Genomic DNA, 17,521 nt, shown 5'->3' on the forward strand with positions numbered 1-17,521 from the left:
TGGTCGGGTCCAGTCCGGCTGATGCTCGGGGTCACATTGGGTCCGGTCCTGCTGATGCTCGGGGTTCGAATCGAGTCCGATCCCGCTGTCGATGATGCTCAGGATTAGGATCGGGACCAGTCCCAGTGCTGGTGATGCTAAGGATTGAGATCGGGTCTGGTCGCGTGGCCGGTGGTGCTTGGGGTTCGGATCGGGTCCAGTCCCGCTGCCGGTGATGCCCGGCGCTGTGGGGCAGGGATAAATGCTGCTCGGCATCGGTTGGTGCCCGGAGCCACGTCCTAGGCTCAGGACCTTGAATTTCGTGTGCTTCTCTTTTCATTTAGGTGACTTGTTTCGTGGTTTCTGGCCTGACCTGGCACCAAATGCTGTGAGAGAACTTTCTTTTTCACGGGAGGAAGCTATATGCGCCCCTCCAAAACCAAGACAAGCCCACCAATAAACCCCGACACCTCGCTGTTGTGGAATTCACACTTGATTATTTTGGCTCTTTAACCGCAATGGGAAAATACTGTGAGAGAAATTTCACCTAAGCTTGAGGGAGCGAAGTCAGAGAGGCTTTAACATGCAAGCATCGGGCGCAGCATTCTGCGGAGAGCTTCCTGTGGGGCAGCTGGAGCACAGGGATAAGAACTCTGTGAAGGACAGCGGATAAGGTCAGGTCCCCGCGTCGGTGGCACCGCGTTTTCATCAGGTAGGTGTTACAGATCTGTGTTGCCAAACAAAGTGGTTAGATCTGCTCCATTTCTGTGTGCTCATGATTGCTATCTAACCACTGAAAACACATCTGTCTGCCAGCTTCCACCTGGGAAATCTGTTCCAGGTCTCCATCTCTTCAGCATCATGTAGTTTTCCTAACGGCTTGTTTGTGCCTCCCTTACTGAAAGCACATTTACTACAGTAGTGGGAAGGTATCCGAAGTTTCTTCCTGCAGACAGATTTGAGTGAGACTTATCCACCGGTGAGATGTGGGTGATTAGGCTGAAGGATCTGCAAGGCAAGAAATGTTAGGAAGTCTGTTAGTCATGGAGGTCTTGTTCTGGAGAAGCAGTCTTGCTGGCTCAGAAGAACCTGCAGAATTGGAGGTGGAAGTGGTAGTCATATTAGATAGGAGCCATCAGTGAGGTGTTTCCCCTGCTTCTTCTCTTTGTTTGTGCTGTTCCCACTCCTGTGTGGGGTTCTCTTCAGCAAGGCAGAGGTAGAAGTGTTCAGAGGGCTGTTGTACAACCTGATAAAAAATCTGGAGGTCTGCGAGGGAGCCTTTCATTCTCCCTGCATGAATTCCTGCTGAGGTCATCTAAGCCTTGTCTCATTCTCTGAGTGTAAGGCCAAAAGCAAGGATCATCTGCAAGGCACAGCACCACTTAAAGGAAGAGGCTGTCCCCTTTGCCCAGCCCCATGGTGCTAAAAAGACAGCAGAGACTGTAATGTGGAGACGGGTCTTTCCAGAGGAGCAGAAGGGCTCTGAATTGACAGAGGCTTACAAGAAGCTAATGAGGCCCCTCTAGGAAAGGGCAGGTGAAGTTCTTTTTCCCCAAACCTTTTCAGTCATGTCCTGTACCAAGTGCAGCTGCTATGGGGAGGAGTGGCTCAGCAGCAGAAATGGCAGTGTTTGCGTGTAGCTCGGCTTGCAGCCAAGTGTGGAGCTTCATGTGAAGACTCCTTTGCTTCTCTAATTCAGCCATTGGTCACAGGCATATGGCACACATTTCCAAGTGTAGCGCTATCTAAATTATCCCGAGTTTTCCCTCTTAATTTTAGTGAATTACCCTATATATTCTTGCTCAGCAAGATGCTAGCAAATAGAGCAGTGTGTTTGGTGCTGTGTAGTTATCTGGGCTGTAATGCTTGCAAAAAGTCAGACATTTTTAAAGCTGAGGCGAAGCTCTTAGTCTTCTTGTGAAATGGCTCTGTATGCAGCATGAAATTCCCAAATCAATATTTTTCAAGTGCATATGTTTTCTCTTTCTTTGCTATTCCTTTCTTGGCATTTGCCAAAAGACTATGCACAAGTTCATAGAATCGTAGAAAACCTAGGTTGGAAAAGATCTTTGAGATCATCAAGTCCAACCGTACCTGTCCACTGCTAAATCATACCCCTAAGCACTGCATCGACCTGTGTTTTAAATGCCAGGGATGATGACTCAAACACCACCCCGGGCAGCCCAGTGCTTGAAAACCCGTTCTGTTAAGTTTTTCCTGATGTCCTATCTGAACCTGCCCTGACAAAGCCTCAGGCCATTCCCTCTCTTCCTATCACCTGTCACTTGGGAGAAAAGACCAACACCCACCTCTCCACGACCTCCTTTCAGGTAGTTGTAGAGAACAATAAGGTCTCCTCTCAGCCTCCTTTTCTCCAGGCTAAACAACCCCAGCTCTCTCAGCCACTCCTCGCAAAACTTGTTCTGCAGCCCTTTCACCAGCTTCCTTGCCCTTCTCTGGATGCCCTCCAGGACCTCAATGTCTTTGTTGTAATGAGGGGCCCAAAACTGAACCCAGGATTCAAGGTGTGGCCTCACCAGTGCTGAATACAGGGGCAGAATCACTTGACTAAAAAGTTGTTTCCTACTGTGCAGTCTTCATGCTCAGTGAAATCTGAGGCACAGGTAAACCTTGTCTTTACTAAGAGGTCTGGGGAAACCTGTTGTGTTGCCTGCCCTGAACTAGCACGTGCTGAGGTGAGTTTTTTTCTGTACAAACAATCCTAGGAAGACACTGGAAATAATACTCCAGAGTGCTGAACTTTGCAGGCATATTTGTTGGTTTAAGGTCTGCACCAGGACATGGACATCAGTGCCTGTATGCGGAGTTCTGCACGTAATCTGTTTTTTCCCCATTGTGCAAATTGCAAGTGGCACAAAAGTGTGGCTAAGGTGAGCTGTTTGGTTTCTGGTATTGTGCGTACAGGGCCTGGGGAAAAATATCTGACTGAGCACGCAGAGGCAATTGTTTTCATCACTGTGAAAAGAGGTTACTCTTGGAAAGCTAAGCTAGGAAATTAGAGGGGAACATTCCTTCTGTGCTGACAGTTCTTGTCCAGAGAGATATAGCTGAAGGGATTAAAGTCTTCACACACTTCCACAGAAGTCTATTTTTAGAAGTGAAAGCTACTCAGGAGGGCAGGTATTGATTTTTCTCCTTTCCACCTTGAACATTCTGTTTATCATTTTCTTTGGTTTGTGTGTAATGGACTGTATACAAAGCTTCTGCTCTAAATATATGAGCCAGTCAAGGATGTAAGGCCTTTGCTAACGTGATTTTTATTTGGTGCTTGAATTTTTTGCGTGCTATGTCCAGAACCTTTTATTTTAAAACTAATTCAGACATGAATCCTGTCATGTCTGCAGGAAACCAGAGCACAATAAGGATGTAGAGGCCAGACTTGCAAATTACTTCGGCTCACGCTGCCCTGCAGACTGGCTGGGGAGAGCAACAGCGAGCAGCTAGTGCTCACGGTCACTAATGACTTCTGGCCACCAGTAGCTTGTCTGGTTAAGCTAAAAGAGACAAAGGGATCATCTTCATGAGTGTCTGGCATGATCAGGCAGTGCCAGTCATCCTGCTTCTCCGGTGTTCGTGTCTGTTCTCAGCCAAACTATAAGATGTGCTGCTGGCTCCCCGAGTCTGGTCAGGTGTCACTTGGCTTTAGCTTAAAGATGCCACATCTCATATTCCTATGGGCCTCTTGGAAGGTGGCTGTGCTTGGTGACTGCTGTGGAGAGCGCAGCTCATTTGGTGTCTCAGGTCCATCCTGATCTCTTCCTCGTGTTGTTCTGCTGCAACAAGGCCCTTCTCCGGGGTTAGGTGTGGAGCCACCTTTCCAGCAGTGCAGAGTCTGTGCCCCTGCCAGTGAACCGTGTGTTCACAGATTGCAGGCACCTTGTGCCGTTCCTCTCCTCCACAGGCACCTCGACCCCAGGCTGTGCCTGTCTGGTGACACATCTGCTGCACAGCAGGTTCCCCTCCTGAGAAAAGCACCTGCACGGTCTGCCTGGGGCTCCAAGAAACTTTGTCCTGTGTGACATGCTTCTGTGGAGAACCTGTGGGCTTTTGGAGTCTGGAGTGTGTCCATGTAAAGCCCGACCAGTGCTGTGGGAAAGAGGAAGGCTGGAGGACTTGGTTAGTCAGAATGTGCAAGTACAAGCTGTGCTTCTGGAAGAAGCAGAATCTTTCCTCTCTTTGCTGGGTTGCGAAGTGCTCAAAATTCTCCTGCTGACTGTTATTGACTGATGGCAAATGGCAAGTTTATATATTTTCTTTTTCTTCCTGGCAGCTGGTGCTTATAGGTGAAAACCTGGGTTTCCAAGAACATTAAAAAGCAATGGTGCTTTTTCAAATGTTTTTTTTTTTTTCTGGAGAATGGGGCAGTAGTGGTGGTAATTCTTTGCCTGGCATTACAAGGAGTGCTGAGCATCAAAGATTTCTCCATTTTGGATGAGAATGAAATAATGCTATGACTTGGCAGCACTTTATGGGAACTGTGGCTTGGGCACATAATGTTTCTGACTTGGATTGCACCTCCTGAAACACTTCACCCACATGACGTGCTATTTCCCCTTTTAAGACTGGAGGATGTAGTGCATCCAAGGACTGTGATTTCTTAAGTAGTTTCAGGAGGCATCAGAAATCACACTCCATCAGGCTGCTGCGATCTTGTCACAAAGCTGGTTCCATTTTCCTGGGGTCAGAAGCTGCCCTGCTTCTGAGAATGGGCTGATGAGGGGGCATCCTGGTGGCTGTCACTTTGTTGCTTGAGCTGTGATGAACCACTCAAGTGCAAAGTATTTTCATGCCATAGAAACAAAAGACTAAAACCCAAGATGCATTGACAACTTGATGAAAAACTAATTAAGTCAGATTGGTGTTTTTACACCTGCTTACTGAAAGCATGGCAATCCAAAGTGGTGGCTGCTTGCTTGAATGGTTGGAGAAGGCTTGTGCACTGTGGCACGGTAATCAAATGGTGCTGGACTTGCCTGGTTTTGCTTGGCAGACAAGGTCGTGTGTTTCTGGCACAGCACAGGTTCTCCTCTGGCTGTCAGCTGCAGTAGATGAACAGAGAATGAACAGAAGACTGTGTAAGATTGTGCTGGTATGCTGCCTCCTGACCAGCCTGGAGGGATGTGCCGCGTATTCTGCACAGCGCTATGTCTCGAGCTTGCTGACCAACTGTCTGGTGCTGTAAAGGTCTCCTTCCCCTTTTAACAAAACGAAAGCTGCTCATTTTCTGTGTCCCAGCTCAGCTTCCATAACATGAAGAACATGTCATGTGGTTAGAGGGACATCAGCTTGGCTGTGAAGTCCTTGTTAAGAAAGCCATCCTGCGGTACCAAAACAGTTATAGCCAGGGCCCCAGAGGTGATAAGACAAGCAGCTGACATAAGAGTGTAGAGGATAAACTGCTGAACAGACTTTAATCCTATTAGTGATATCTGGAAAACTGAGTGGTGTCATGAAGGTGGTTTCCTTGAGAGAAGAAACGGTGGTGCTGTAAGGTGAGGAGGCTGACATCACGACACATGGGGACATTTGTGGCCGTCGGGAGGATGCTGCTCTGGACCCTCCTCCTTGGTCAGCACAAGGGACCCCATATGGGCCCATGACTCATGTAAGGCAGAAACTTTTGTGCAGACAGTCTGGGCTGGCCTTTGGTCTGGGCAAGCCCTGTGTGAATGCAGCTTGTCTCTTGGAGAAACATCACAACTTTACTCGAGGAACGCTTGTGTTTGTGTTGGCTTATGAGAGAAGGTGATCATAGTGATTTTTTTTATTTTGTTTTGATTTTTCCCTTTTATTTTTTCTTTTTGAAAGGATTAAATCATTTAATTGAGTGATTGTGGAAACTAACAGCGGCAGCTCAATCACAGCCAAATAAAGACAGCAGCATGGTTCACCCCAAACCATGTGCTTATGTTCCTTTTTCTGTAACTGTGCACCTCCCTCGTCACAGGGACTGGAGATGGGATCCATGACACTGGCCTCTAACAACCCTTGATTTCTGTAAAACAAGCTTCATCACTGGAAGAGAAGGGAGGCTGTGTTTGCATGGAGATGAGCCTGGGGAGGGAGAGTCCCAGAGAATGTAGAAGCTGGGAGGTAATGGGAGAATGCTGGCTGCTTGACTGCACTTGTGGATGTGTGCACTGCCTCCATAACCATGTGCCATCCGACTGCTGCTGCTTCTGATGAGAACTCAAAATTGTTAGTTTGGGCATCTCAGTAGAATTTCAGAGTTAGCGTCTTGGGTAAAATACCTTCTAAGAAGATGATAGCTCTTGTGAGCAAGGTGCTATGCAGGCAGAAGCATTCTTGGAGGGGTTTCTAGTGTTGGCTTCCCAGCTGGGGTTTGCTTCCATTCTGGTGGGAGCACAGATTGCCATGCAAGTTTTAATCCTGGTCCTTTGGCTCAGTCATCTTCCCTAGCCATATCTCAGAGGATATCTTTACAGATTTTCCACACCATAGCTTCTAAATTACTGTTCTGTCCCAGTGTTTTGTCAGAGCTGGCTGACCTTCAAAAGCTTTGCTGCAGAAGTTCCCAGTCCTGCCAAAAATGTCTTCTGATGCAGCCCAGGCTCACAATGAACTATATTCGTCAAGAATGAACTTTTGTTTTGTGCTGCCTGCCTAGGAAGCAAAGAACATTCTTACCCTCTGGTGGTACTTACACAAGAGCAGCAGCAGCTGAAGGAGCAGACATCACCAGTTCTATCAGTACTTCCCTACCCTGTAGCTAACCCCATTACATGACCCAGATCCTCTGTATGGTCAGTAGAGGTGTGCTTTTGGCTGTGTGAGAACCTGCCGGTTCTGCTGAACCTGCATTTGCCTGACCCAAGCAACTCTGCAGCTGATTCTGCTGTTGACGGTGAAGACCCCTTCCTTGTTTAAGGGACCACAAAAGACATCTCTTGTCCCACAAGAGCCCAGTCTTTCTCTGGAGCCAGGGGTCTTCATTGGCTGGGGAGGACTTCAACAAGAACCTGGGCTGATTCTTTTGCTGTCCATACGATCTCAGGAAGCAGGTGGGAAAAAAGGGTAGCTTTCTGACAGCAGAGAAGCTGAGCATGAGGTGAAGGGCTTCTCTGTGCTCTTCTCCAAACCATGAAGATTGGCCGCATGGTGAAAGAGAACACTCCGCTGCTGCGGTTTCTGCTTTTCAGAGCTTGTGAGGGCAACACACAACAGATAACTGGTCTTCAGGGAAGACCACACCTGATGAGCTGGGGTAGCCCAGGCAGGGACTAGCTCTGTTCTGTCTCTGAACTGCACAGTGTGAGGATGTTTTGTCAGCTACACAGGAGGCAAAAATCATAGAATCATAGAGTGGTTTTAGTTGTTAGGGATATTGAAAGGCTAACTAGTGCAGCCCTCCTGAAACTTGCAGGGATATTTTCAACTAGATCAGGTTGCTCAGAGCCTTGTCCAATCTGACTTTGAATATTTCCAGGGATGGAGCATCCACCACCTCTCTGGGAAACCTGTGGCAGTGTCTCACCACCTGCAGCATAAAAAAAATAAAAATCTTCATTACATCCAGTCTGATTTTACCCTCATTTAGCTTAAAACCGTTGTCCAATTTCTACAGGCCCTGCTAAAATATTTGTCCCCGTCTTTCTTAAAGCCCCTCTTAAGTATTGAAAGGTTCCCCCAAGCCTTCTCTTCCCAGGCTGAAGAACTCCTCAGCCTTTTCTCATGGGAGAGGTGTTCCGCCCCTCTGACCACTTTTTATGGCCCTCCTCCAGACCTGCTCCAACAGATCCATGTCCTTCCTGTGTTGAGAGCTCCTGAGCTGAATGCAGGGCTCCAGGTGAGGTCTCAACAGAGCAGATTAAGGAGGCAAAATTACCTCCCGTGACCTGCTGGCTGTGCTTCTTTTGATGCAGCCCAGGATACAGGTGGTTTTCTGGGATTCGAGCATACATTGCTGGCTTATGTCCAGTTTTTAATGCACCAGTGTCCTCAACTCCTTTTTGGCAGGGCTGCTCTCAGTCACTTCATCCTCCAACCTTTATTGATACTGGGGGTTGCCTTGACCTAGGTGCAGGACCTTGCATTTGGCCTTGGTGAACCTCATGATGTTCTTGTGGGCCCACTTCTCTAGCCTGCCTAGATCTCTCTAGATGGCACCACATCCCTTGGATGTGTCAGTCCCACCACTCAGCATGGTGTTACCTGCCAGCTTTCTGAGGGTGCACTTGATCCCGCTGTCTATGTCACTTCAGACGTCCTTCTTCAAGTCTAGTTTAAAGCTCCAGCAATGATCCCTGCAAGCTCCTGAGCAAAGATCCTCTTCCCTCGTTGAGAAAGGTAAATCCTGTCTGACATCAGCAAGCCCGGTGCCATGCAGGGCATCCCATTATCAATACCTGAACCTATCATTGTGACATCAGCAACAGAGCCATGTATTAATATACTGGCTATGTTTGTGTCTTCCAGCGTTGCTGCTAGCAATTGCAAACTGTCCCAAGGCCCTGAAGTCTATTTTCGTTGTCGTCGTTGAACTAGAGCTTTTATATGGAAGATCCAGGATGAGCTGCTCACTTGTTTCTGGAACCATGTGCTTTTGCAGAGACTAGCAGACATTAGTACACTGGACCAGTTATATCAGTGACAAATTTGATCTTATGACCTTGGTTTAGGGACTGCATCTGCTAGTGCCAGGAGCAGTGTGCAGCAGCTTGCACTGCTCACTCATTCTTGTTTTGTTGCTGCTCTCAGTACAATTTCTGTGGCTGTATTAATCTAAGATGAAGTCTGCCACAAGGAAAGAACACACCAGCTCTCTGACTCCCCTTTACAGCCAGCAGTTGGCTCTAAACCTCGCTGTTGTGCCCTGAGGTGTTTGGCCCCCTAAGGGTGAAAGTTGCGTGCTTGTCCTCGAGCTGGAAGAAGCCTGTCTAATTTGGATCAACGCACAGGTGGGTGTTACCCAACTTATTGTACAGAGATCCCAGGCTAAAATGGAGAAGGGCTTTCCTATGACAGAATAGGACAGCTTTCTCTTGTTGAGAAAAGGTATCACTGAGAAAACCAGAAGTCATCCAGAAACCACAAAAAGAAATGCAGTGGTTGCTGGGTCATTCTCTGCTGTGAGGAGCTGTGGCCACCAACATGGACTAACCAAAAGCAACAGGCAGGGAAGCCTGGATGGACAGAAAGAAGCATAGTAAGTGTTACAGATGTTAATATCCTCTGTTAAAGCAGCTGGTCTTCCCAGGGTGCCAATGGATGTCTTTATTGCAAAATAGCTGTGATTTGGTGTTGATAACTGAACAGTGTCTAGATTTCTTCAATCTTTTGTCATTCTGTTTTCCTGTGATTTCTGTCACTTTCAGGTAGATGGAAGATTTGGAGGCTAACTTAATCCAGACACGCAAAACATGCAGAATAGAGCAAATGGTAGCAAAATGGCTTCATCGCTCTCGAGATGGAGCATCCAGGTAAACTTTTTTTTGTTTTATTTTGTGAAAGGAATAGCTGTTGATCAGCTTTGATCAGAGACAGCACAAGCTCATTCCCAATAAAGAGGGACAATCACAGGTTGCAATTCTTACTTATTATTTCAGATATTCTTGGGAAATATGCATGCAGTAGTCCTTAGAAAAAACTGTTTTTAAGCATCCCCCTTTGTTTCCAGGGACAGATGTTCCTGCTTTCACACGTTCTAGTTTCGTGAGCCATGTCTGCAGAAATATGATACTGCTTAACACAAAATGTACTATTCTTGAAAATGAGGTTGTACTTTTCTTTGTGTCTTGCCATTGGCGTATGTTTTGAGGACAAGACTGTTTCATTTACCAGGGGTCTTGACGTACAGCTGCTTTACTTTCCTAAGGTCTGTGAGTCAAAATTGAGCTGGACTGGATTCTGGCAGAAGCAGAGAGCTGTAAATTCTCTCCCTGCCTTGCTGAGTAAAGGTATTGCTGTATCTGTGGGGTCAAGGCTTGCTGCAAGGCATGCCCAGAGTTCTTCCTCCTGACGTTCTTCCTGGCTGAAAGAGTTGTAGTTACAACCAGCTGGTGCCTCTGATCCAATGTCTTCAGCTTTCTTTGGAGAGTGGAGGATCAATGCTGGCCTGCAAGGAGCAGAGCCACCCGCCAGTCCCAGAGAACAGCTGGCCTCTCTGCGCACTAGTGTGGAAGGGTGGAGGGGGGGCACTGGGTGTATCTATGCCCCTTCCATAAAGTATTTTGTGGGTAGATCTTACTTAATCGCTAGTTTCTTGTCTCACAGGGGCAGAGTGTCTGTGACAGACAGCACCAGTGATGGCAATGGCCAGCCTGCCAGCCATGTCAAACTTACTGTCACGGTATACAAAGACCTGGTCCTCCATCACTTCGGCTTTGAGATTTGTCCCAACCTTCCTCTGACGATTGCGTCTGTCACTGCAGGTAAGCACTGTTTCCTTCTTCCTACAATCACAGGTGTGACAAGCATGAGCTCTTCCGGATGGCCTTAATCATAAACTCCTGTCAGGTTTTTAAGAGTTTCTCACACGTTTCTACTTGGCATGTGATCCTTGAATGCCATGGGCAAAAACCTGGTGTGCGGAGTGCTTGAACATCTACCTGATTCTGATGACATGGAAGAAATCTAAGCCAACTGCAGCTTCACCACGAATCCTTCACCTGCACTTGGACACAGATGACCTTTAGGGATGCTTCAAAGCAAAGTTCTTTTTGGTGTTTTATCTGAAATGCAAAGGAAGGATTTCATCTAGAGTTCTTATTCTGCAGTGGCCCTGGTGTTCTGTTGTTGAAATTGATTTCTGGGCTTATGGCCTCATAACGTGGAGATCGCTGCTCAGGTGAAAATCTGAACAAATGAAGCAGTGCAAATCTTCCAGTTATAAAATGGAGGGATGTAACTCTGCTTTTTTGGTGGCTTGGGGGTTTTGAATAAAAAAAATGAATCTGTTTATTTAACTTGTGGGAAGGGTGGCTGGAGAGCTGGCTGGTGCTCTGCCTCTGGCGGGCCACGTGGGATGTGGCTTCCCCATCTGCCTAGGGAAACTGCCTGTTCAAATACTCCTGTTTGCAGGATGTTTAGCAGAAAGGCACTACATACAGTATGAATTCTGTCCTTTCACAGTGCTTTTGAGTAAATTTTCTCTTTATACACCCCCCCATGTGAAAAGTGGCTAAATTAGCTGAGAGAAGAAGGGAAAGAGGCTTTCTGTTACACTTTTCTTTTTACCTGATCAGAAGAAATCAATGTTTTATTAAAACTGAGGCACAAAGAAAGCTGTCCTTTTAAGTCCTGTCCTTTGCTGTGGACGCAACAGCTAAAAATCCTTTGGTTTAATTCTACATGATTGTCTGTGTTTTGCCTTTCACAAATGCTGCTCGGTGCTGAGGTTTCCCTGAGGGACAGGTAGCAGATACTAGGTGGGTGCATGGGCAAACCTGTCTGGCGGAGAAATTCAGTAGTGTGCCACCGCCAGCGGCTTGGCTGTGGTGGAGCTGGGGGCTGCATGCATGCTCCTCCTTCTCAGACCACCTGCACGTCAGCCTCTTGGATCCTGTGGCTGCTGCTTTCCCAGAAAGCAAAGCTCAAAAACCATCTTTTTCCCATATTGTGAGTCCTGTGAGGACAGACCGGGCAAGGTGTCGTGGACACAGGCATTGCTGCACCAGCTGGCATCGATGTCCTTTGGCGTCTTTATTTTGCCATCCAGAGGCACTGGATGGCCGTGCTGTGGCAAGTGGGTGCTGAGTGGGAGAGGAGGTTGCAGCGAGCATCCTCGGTGTTTGTCGGCATGGTGCTGTCATGATTAATGGTGTGCTTGTTGCCCACAGGGAGCACCGCTGAAGGGAAGCTACAGCCAGGCGACCAGCTCCTCCTGATAAACTCTAAGGTGGTGGATGATCTGTCTGTCGAACGAGCCGCTGACATCATCAGGTGTGGTCCTGCAGGGACAAGGTGGCAGAGGGCTGAGAGGAGAGGTGTGGGAAGCAGGTCTCTCCAAGGGTTGTAAAGGTGCATGGCTGCGTGGGGCCAGCCCCGCTCCCGAGGCACCGCGCTTGGTGGGCACCTGCCCCAGGGGGATGAGGCAGGTACAGCAGCCCAGGAGAGTGGGTTTTCCCCATTTTCCTCTGCAGTGGCAGTGCTTGTGGGCTGCCCCTGCCTCACCAAGAGCCATCCTTGCAGGGGTGGCAGAGGGGCCCTGCGGCTCCCTGTCATCGTCTGCCGCAGCAGTGGGGAGGAAGGCACAGGCAGCTGCTGACCCTGGCTGACTGCATGTCTCTGTTACAGGGAGGCCGGTGATGAGCTCCTCTTAACCGTCCTGCGCTGCACGTCGGTAAATGGCCTTTCTTCAGCACTCTCAACACTCCCAGCAGCACTGCCCCAGATGGCCCCACAGGGAAGGTGGGGCGGCTCAGCTGGCATGTAGGATGCACAACGGAACCCGTGAGGGAGCTGCGAGGGCCCTCTGCTTTTATGCATGCCCTTGAGGAGGTTTTGGGGAGTATCAGTGGTAACTCCTCACAGCTCCCCTGGGTGCAGAGACAGGGTTGCTTGCAGATCCCGCTGAGTGTTTGAGCCTGTGCTCCCTGAAGCTGCCGGCTCCATGAGTAACTGTGAGGCTACACCAACTGGAATGCGGGCAAGTCTTCTTGGCAAGCTGTGGCCACCCCACCAAGAACTGCCTGGAGTGCCTCCCATGTGCTGGGTCTGTCTGGGCCATGGGGACACCCTGGACATGAAAGGCTGGTGCCGAGGCTGCAGGCTCAGCATTTGCCCTAGGAGTTCGTTGGAAGCTCTTGAGGTTTTCCTTACTGAATGCTGCAAAAATTTATCCCCTTTTCTCCAAGCTGACTGGTTAGGGGCCAGAAACCTGGACTTTAATCATACTTTGGGAACAGACACAAAGTTTTACTCTGAAACTGGTGCTGATTGCCCATCTCTGTAGTGTAAAATTCCCCAGAAGGCCTGTGCTAGCATCATGATGTGTTTATCTACATGGATTCCAATGTGTGTAAAAGCTGAGCTGCAAAGCAAGGACAAAATTGGGTTTGTGTGCTTTTTGCCTTCTTACAATGTATGAAAGTGGCCTGAGGGGGATTTCTCCCTCATTTGTTTGGAGGTTTTTTTTTACGTTGATTTTTTCTTAGAAACAAGAATGATAATTTCTTTAAAAGAGTTACTGGAGTTTTCAGGCTTAAGGTCATGAGGTTTCTTGGCCATACTGTAAAGATACATTACAGAGAAAATATATTTTTCCTGCTCAGAGTTTCCCAGGTGTTGGCATTCAATGGATGTGCACAAAGCCAAAGTGACCATAAAACCTTCAAGCGAACCCACTGAACAGTGGCTTCCCTCTTTTGTTGATTTGGTCTGCTTTGCCTAGTACATTGGCTGTCAGTCTTGCCAGTGCTTGATCTGGCTCTGGAGATCAAGGGAAAAAATGAGAGTTAGTTATGTAAGAACTGAACGCCTGCCAAAAGAAGGAAAATACAATGGCTTTTCAGAGAGAGAAGGATTTGGAAAGCCTTCACAGGAGCTGGAACACCCTTCATAGGCCTTCATGCATTGTTGAGAAGCAAATGGGGCACAAACCCATTTTTGTTTTTTCCTTTGCAGGTCACTTTAAGGACACCTCCAAATACAGCCAAAGCTGATCTGGGGTTTGGGGTTGGCTCTTGCTCTACACTGAAGGCAGCTGTGCTTAGAGCTGAGAGGTAACGCGTCCCCGTTGATGGATACCAGACCCTCTGCTGGGGCTGCTCTGGCCATACTAAAAGGGACGTGGGAGGCCTTGGTGCTCCTCAGGGCAGCTGTGGGGCAAGATGCTCCGTACAGCCTGGCAGACTCTGGAAGGGCTTGCCGGTCAGGCACAGAGACCCCTGCCTACCTCCCTTCCTCTGTCCTTGCCAAATGGCCTCAGGGCAAGATGGGGCTGTTGTAAGTTGGGAGGCACCTGTGCCTTTGGCAAGAGTGTAGGAATTGCTCCACCTCAAAGTTGTCTAGGAGGATAGTGCCTTCTTAGGGAATATCATGCTTTACAAGAGCAAGACATTTGGGCGCAAGAGTGCAGTGGGTCCTAGGCTGCTGGGTTGAGACCAATGGCATGAGGTTTAACAAGGCCAAATGCCAGGTCCTGCACTTGGGGCACAACAACCCTGTGCAGCTACAGACTAGGAGAAGTCTGGCTGGAAAGCTGCCTGGAGGACAAGGACCTGGGGGTGTTAGTTGACAGTGACTGAACATGAGCCAGCAGTGGCCCAGGTGGCCAAGAAGGCCAGTGGCATCTTGGCTTGGATCAGAAACGGCGTGACCAGCAGGTCCAGGGAGGTTATTCTCCCTCTGTACTCGGCACTGGTGAGACCGCTCCTTGAATACTGTGTTCGGCTCTGGGCCCCTCACCACAAGAAGGACGTTGAGGCTCTGGAGCGAGTCCAGAGAAGAGCAACGAAGCTGGTGAGGGGGCTGGAGAACAGGCCTTATGAGGAACGGCTGAGAGAGCTGGGGTTGTTTAGCCTGGAGAAGAGGAGGCTGAGGGGAGACCTCATTGCTCTCTACAACTACCTGAAAGTAGGTTGTGGAGAGGAGGGTGCTGGCCTCTTCTCCCAAGTGACAAGGGACAAGAGGGAATGGCCTCAAGCTCCACCAGAGGTGGTTTAGGCTGGACATTAGGAAAAAATTTTTCATGGAAAGGGTCATTGGACACTGGCAGAGGCTGCCCAGGGAGGTGGTTGATTCACCTTCCCTGGAGGTGTTTAAGGCACGGGTGGACGAGATGCTGAGGAGCATGGTTTAGTGTTTGATAGGAATGGTTGGACTCAATCATCTGGTGGGTCTTTTCCAATCTGGTGATTCTATGATTCTATGATTCTAGGCATCTTGTTCATGTGGCATCTTGTGAGCTTGGTAGGTCTCCCTCACCGTGACAGCGTGGTTATGTGACAATGTTGCAGTGAACCTGGGCTGGCTTTTTAGTTCTGGGCAGATTTCTTAAACTTTTGCAATATGAGAGTGTGTTCTAGAAACCTGAGCTGAGCTGGGAAGTGCTGCATACACGGCTGTGTTCTTGTGATAGGCTAAGTGAGGAGGGTCTGTCTATGACTGCAAGGCGCTGCGTGTGTTGGTTTATGATAAGCTGTGAAGCCCCACTGCAAGCCGGCTGTCAGTGTTTCTACAGGATCCCAGCTTCATTGCAGGAGTTGGGGAGGTGCCTAAACACAGTATCTGTTTAACATGCAGTGAAATTGCGAGTGTGTACAGCAAGTGTTGCATATGTATCCACAGCCAGGTTTGGATTTGGAAGGCAGCAACCTCCCAGACAGGTTAAAAAGGCAAGCCTGGAGGCTGAGACACTCGTGACAGCACCTTGTGAATGCCAGGCAGCAATCAGTTTCAGTATGGGCGTGATCATGCCCTTCCCTGCACTGTGGCCCTCTGCCTCTTGTACACGACTGCAACAGGCTGAGCTGCCAACCAAGTGGTGTTCATTTTTCAGGGTGGGCCTAAGTCATCGTTTCTTACTGCAGAGAAGAGAGCAAGGCTGAAGACGAACCCCGTGAAAGTGCGATTCGCAGAGGAGGTGCTGGTGAATGGACACACACAGGTCAGTGGGGCATGGCTGCAGGCAGGGGCCTCGGGCACTGCAGGCTGGGAGGCAATGGGTCACTTGCAGACGGACGCCGAGCTGGGTTAGTGTGTCCAGGACCTACAGAGTAGTCGCTGTGCTAGTCTGCCCTGGGTATGCATCCAGGCATCTGCTCCCAACTTGTTAACCAGGATGTGACACGCAGGCTGCAGAGCTCACAAGGCAGAGAGCGGAGGCAGGAGGAGCTGCTCTGGAAACGGTCTCGGGCAGAGGTGACTGAGATGCTTTGGGCAAGGCTGGTCGTGGGATATGGGCAGACCTGAAAATGCCAGCAGTCTCTGCTTTTTCTTGTATCTGAAGGTTCACCTTAGCATCTGCTTGAAAGCTTCTGAGGAGCTGTTTTAGCCAGAGGTTGTGTGCTAGTTTTGCAGCACATGGAGGTCTCAGATCTGTGCCATTCACTTATTGACTGCAAGGCAGGTCTTGAGAGGTCCGAAGAAGGCACTGCCTGAGAGTATGCTGTACGCTGCACTTCCTACAAAGCCTCCATCTGTCAGTGTTCTGCTGAGCTAAATTAATCATACCTTTGCAGAGGAGGGCCACAATCAATGTATAGTTTGCTGTTCATTTAATGAGAACATAAAGATAAGAGAAATCAATTCAGGTGTCGGGGTCCCACTGATGTTAGCTTCCCTTTTCACTAGCTGGATATGGATGCTGTTTTGAGAAGTAAGATATTAGCACAAAGGAAGAGTAAATAAATTTGTTGTATATTTATGACGTCTTTCTGGAAAAGCACTGCTCACCGTACTAATCTGCTTGAGTGTTTTAGAGCTGATCTCCTTTCAGCAGACTGATGTATTAAGACAGCCAAAATTGCTATTATGTCCCTGAAAAACTGCAAAGCCTCCTGTTTCAGTAAATATACTACTCTTGTCATCTTAATGGAGCATTACTAAGTGATCTTTGTGGCAACTGGAAGGAACCCAGAGGCTGCCTTTTGCAGCTGAAACCTGAAACTCCAGTTCAGGAACATAAATTGTTAATAAGTCTGAATGCTATTCAGCCCCCATTTTATGTTGCAAACTTATTATGTATTTCCATATAACTGAACGATATGCAAGAGGCGGGTCCCTCAGGATGCTCAGGTCAGCATCAGTCAGTGTATGCATAGCTGTAACACGGAGTAAATCAACCTTGCACCAGACAAGATAGGAAGGGTACAGGTGCTTAAGCCATAAGAGAAGCTTTCAGAATTAATACATAGTAGTCTATTGGAGCCTGTGCAAAAGGAGAGAAATCCCATCTGAGTGTTCTGGCCAGCTAATTGGATCTGACCAGGACAGTGCTGATACTTAATTGTATGTGAATTTCTATATAGATTTCAAGTTCTGGTGTGTGCTGGCTGCACAAGGCTCTGTTCATATGATAATCCATAGCTGTGGGATCTGCCAGGGAAATGTGCAGTGTAAACCAGCATTACTTTTCTGAAACTAATGGAGCACCTAAAGCCTGTCAAAGATGTGATGTATCTGTTCTGCTTAGCATGAAGGAGTTAGAGCCTGGGCTCAACGATAGCAGCAGTGTTCAATCTTTTTTTTTTCTCAGTGGTGACTGTAGGCAGCTTGAAACCCAAGAAACAGGGAAGGAACAAGGAACAATTTCAGAAATGTATTACATTTTTTCTGGTAGCACTTCCAGGATATTTGGTCACTCAGTCAAGCGCCAAGGGCCTTGATAGGGTCTGAGGCTGTGAGATTTATGAAGTATAGCACAGAAAACGTAACATAGGAGAAAGCATCTTAGAAATGCCATTCTCAACCTGTGACTGTCCTGACGAGTAAATAAACTGCTTCAGGTTGGAGGAACGTGCTGGCCCAGGAACATAAGAAAGATAGGCTGAATAGGAAATCCAAGGGTGTAGGAGTAAACCTTCTCAGCACTGAATGATAAGAATAAGAAGGCTGAAAA

At 48.3% G+C, this 17,521-nt stretch overlaps 1 protein-coding gene across 5 annotated transcripts in view; it reads left to right on the forward strand.

The window, feature by feature from the left end:
* The first annotated feature begins 328 nt into the window (after nt 1–328).
* Nucleotides 329–17,521, forward strand: part of FRMPD1 (FERM and PDZ domain containing 1) — a 32,538-nt gene continuing 15,345 nt past the window's right edge. The window contains exons 1-7 of one of the 5 annotated variants that reach the window (XM_069881051.1): nt 329–691; nt 7,743–7,807; nt 9,336–9,440; nt 10,234–10,391; nt 11,799–11,901; nt 12,256–12,301; nt 15,461–15,568. In XM_069881051.1, the coding sequence (XP_069737152.1) occupies nt 9,340–9,440; nt 10,234–10,391; nt 11,799–11,901; nt 12,256–12,301; nt 15,461–15,568 (516 nt within the window). In that variant the 5' untranslated portion in view covers nt 329–691; nt 7,743–7,807; nt 9,336–9,339. Of the gene's footprint in view, nt 692–2,951; nt 3,121–7,742; nt 7,808–9,147; nt 9,171–9,335; nt 9,441–10,233; nt 10,392–11,798; nt 11,902–12,255; nt 12,302–15,460; nt 15,569–17,521 lie in introns of those variants that run through there. The other 4 variants (XM_069881050.1, XM_069881053.1, XM_069881055.1 and 1 more) reach the window with 4 other exon arrangements.

This window comes from Phaenicophaeus curvirostris, chromosome Z (genome assembly GCF_032191515.1).
Source record: "Phaenicophaeus curvirostris isolate KB17595 chromosome Z, BPBGC_Pcur_1.0, whole genome shotgun sequence".
Classification (NCBI taxonomy): domain Eukaryota; kingdom Metazoa; phylum Chordata; class Aves; order Cuculiformes; family Cuculidae; genus Phaenicophaeus; species Phaenicophaeus curvirostris.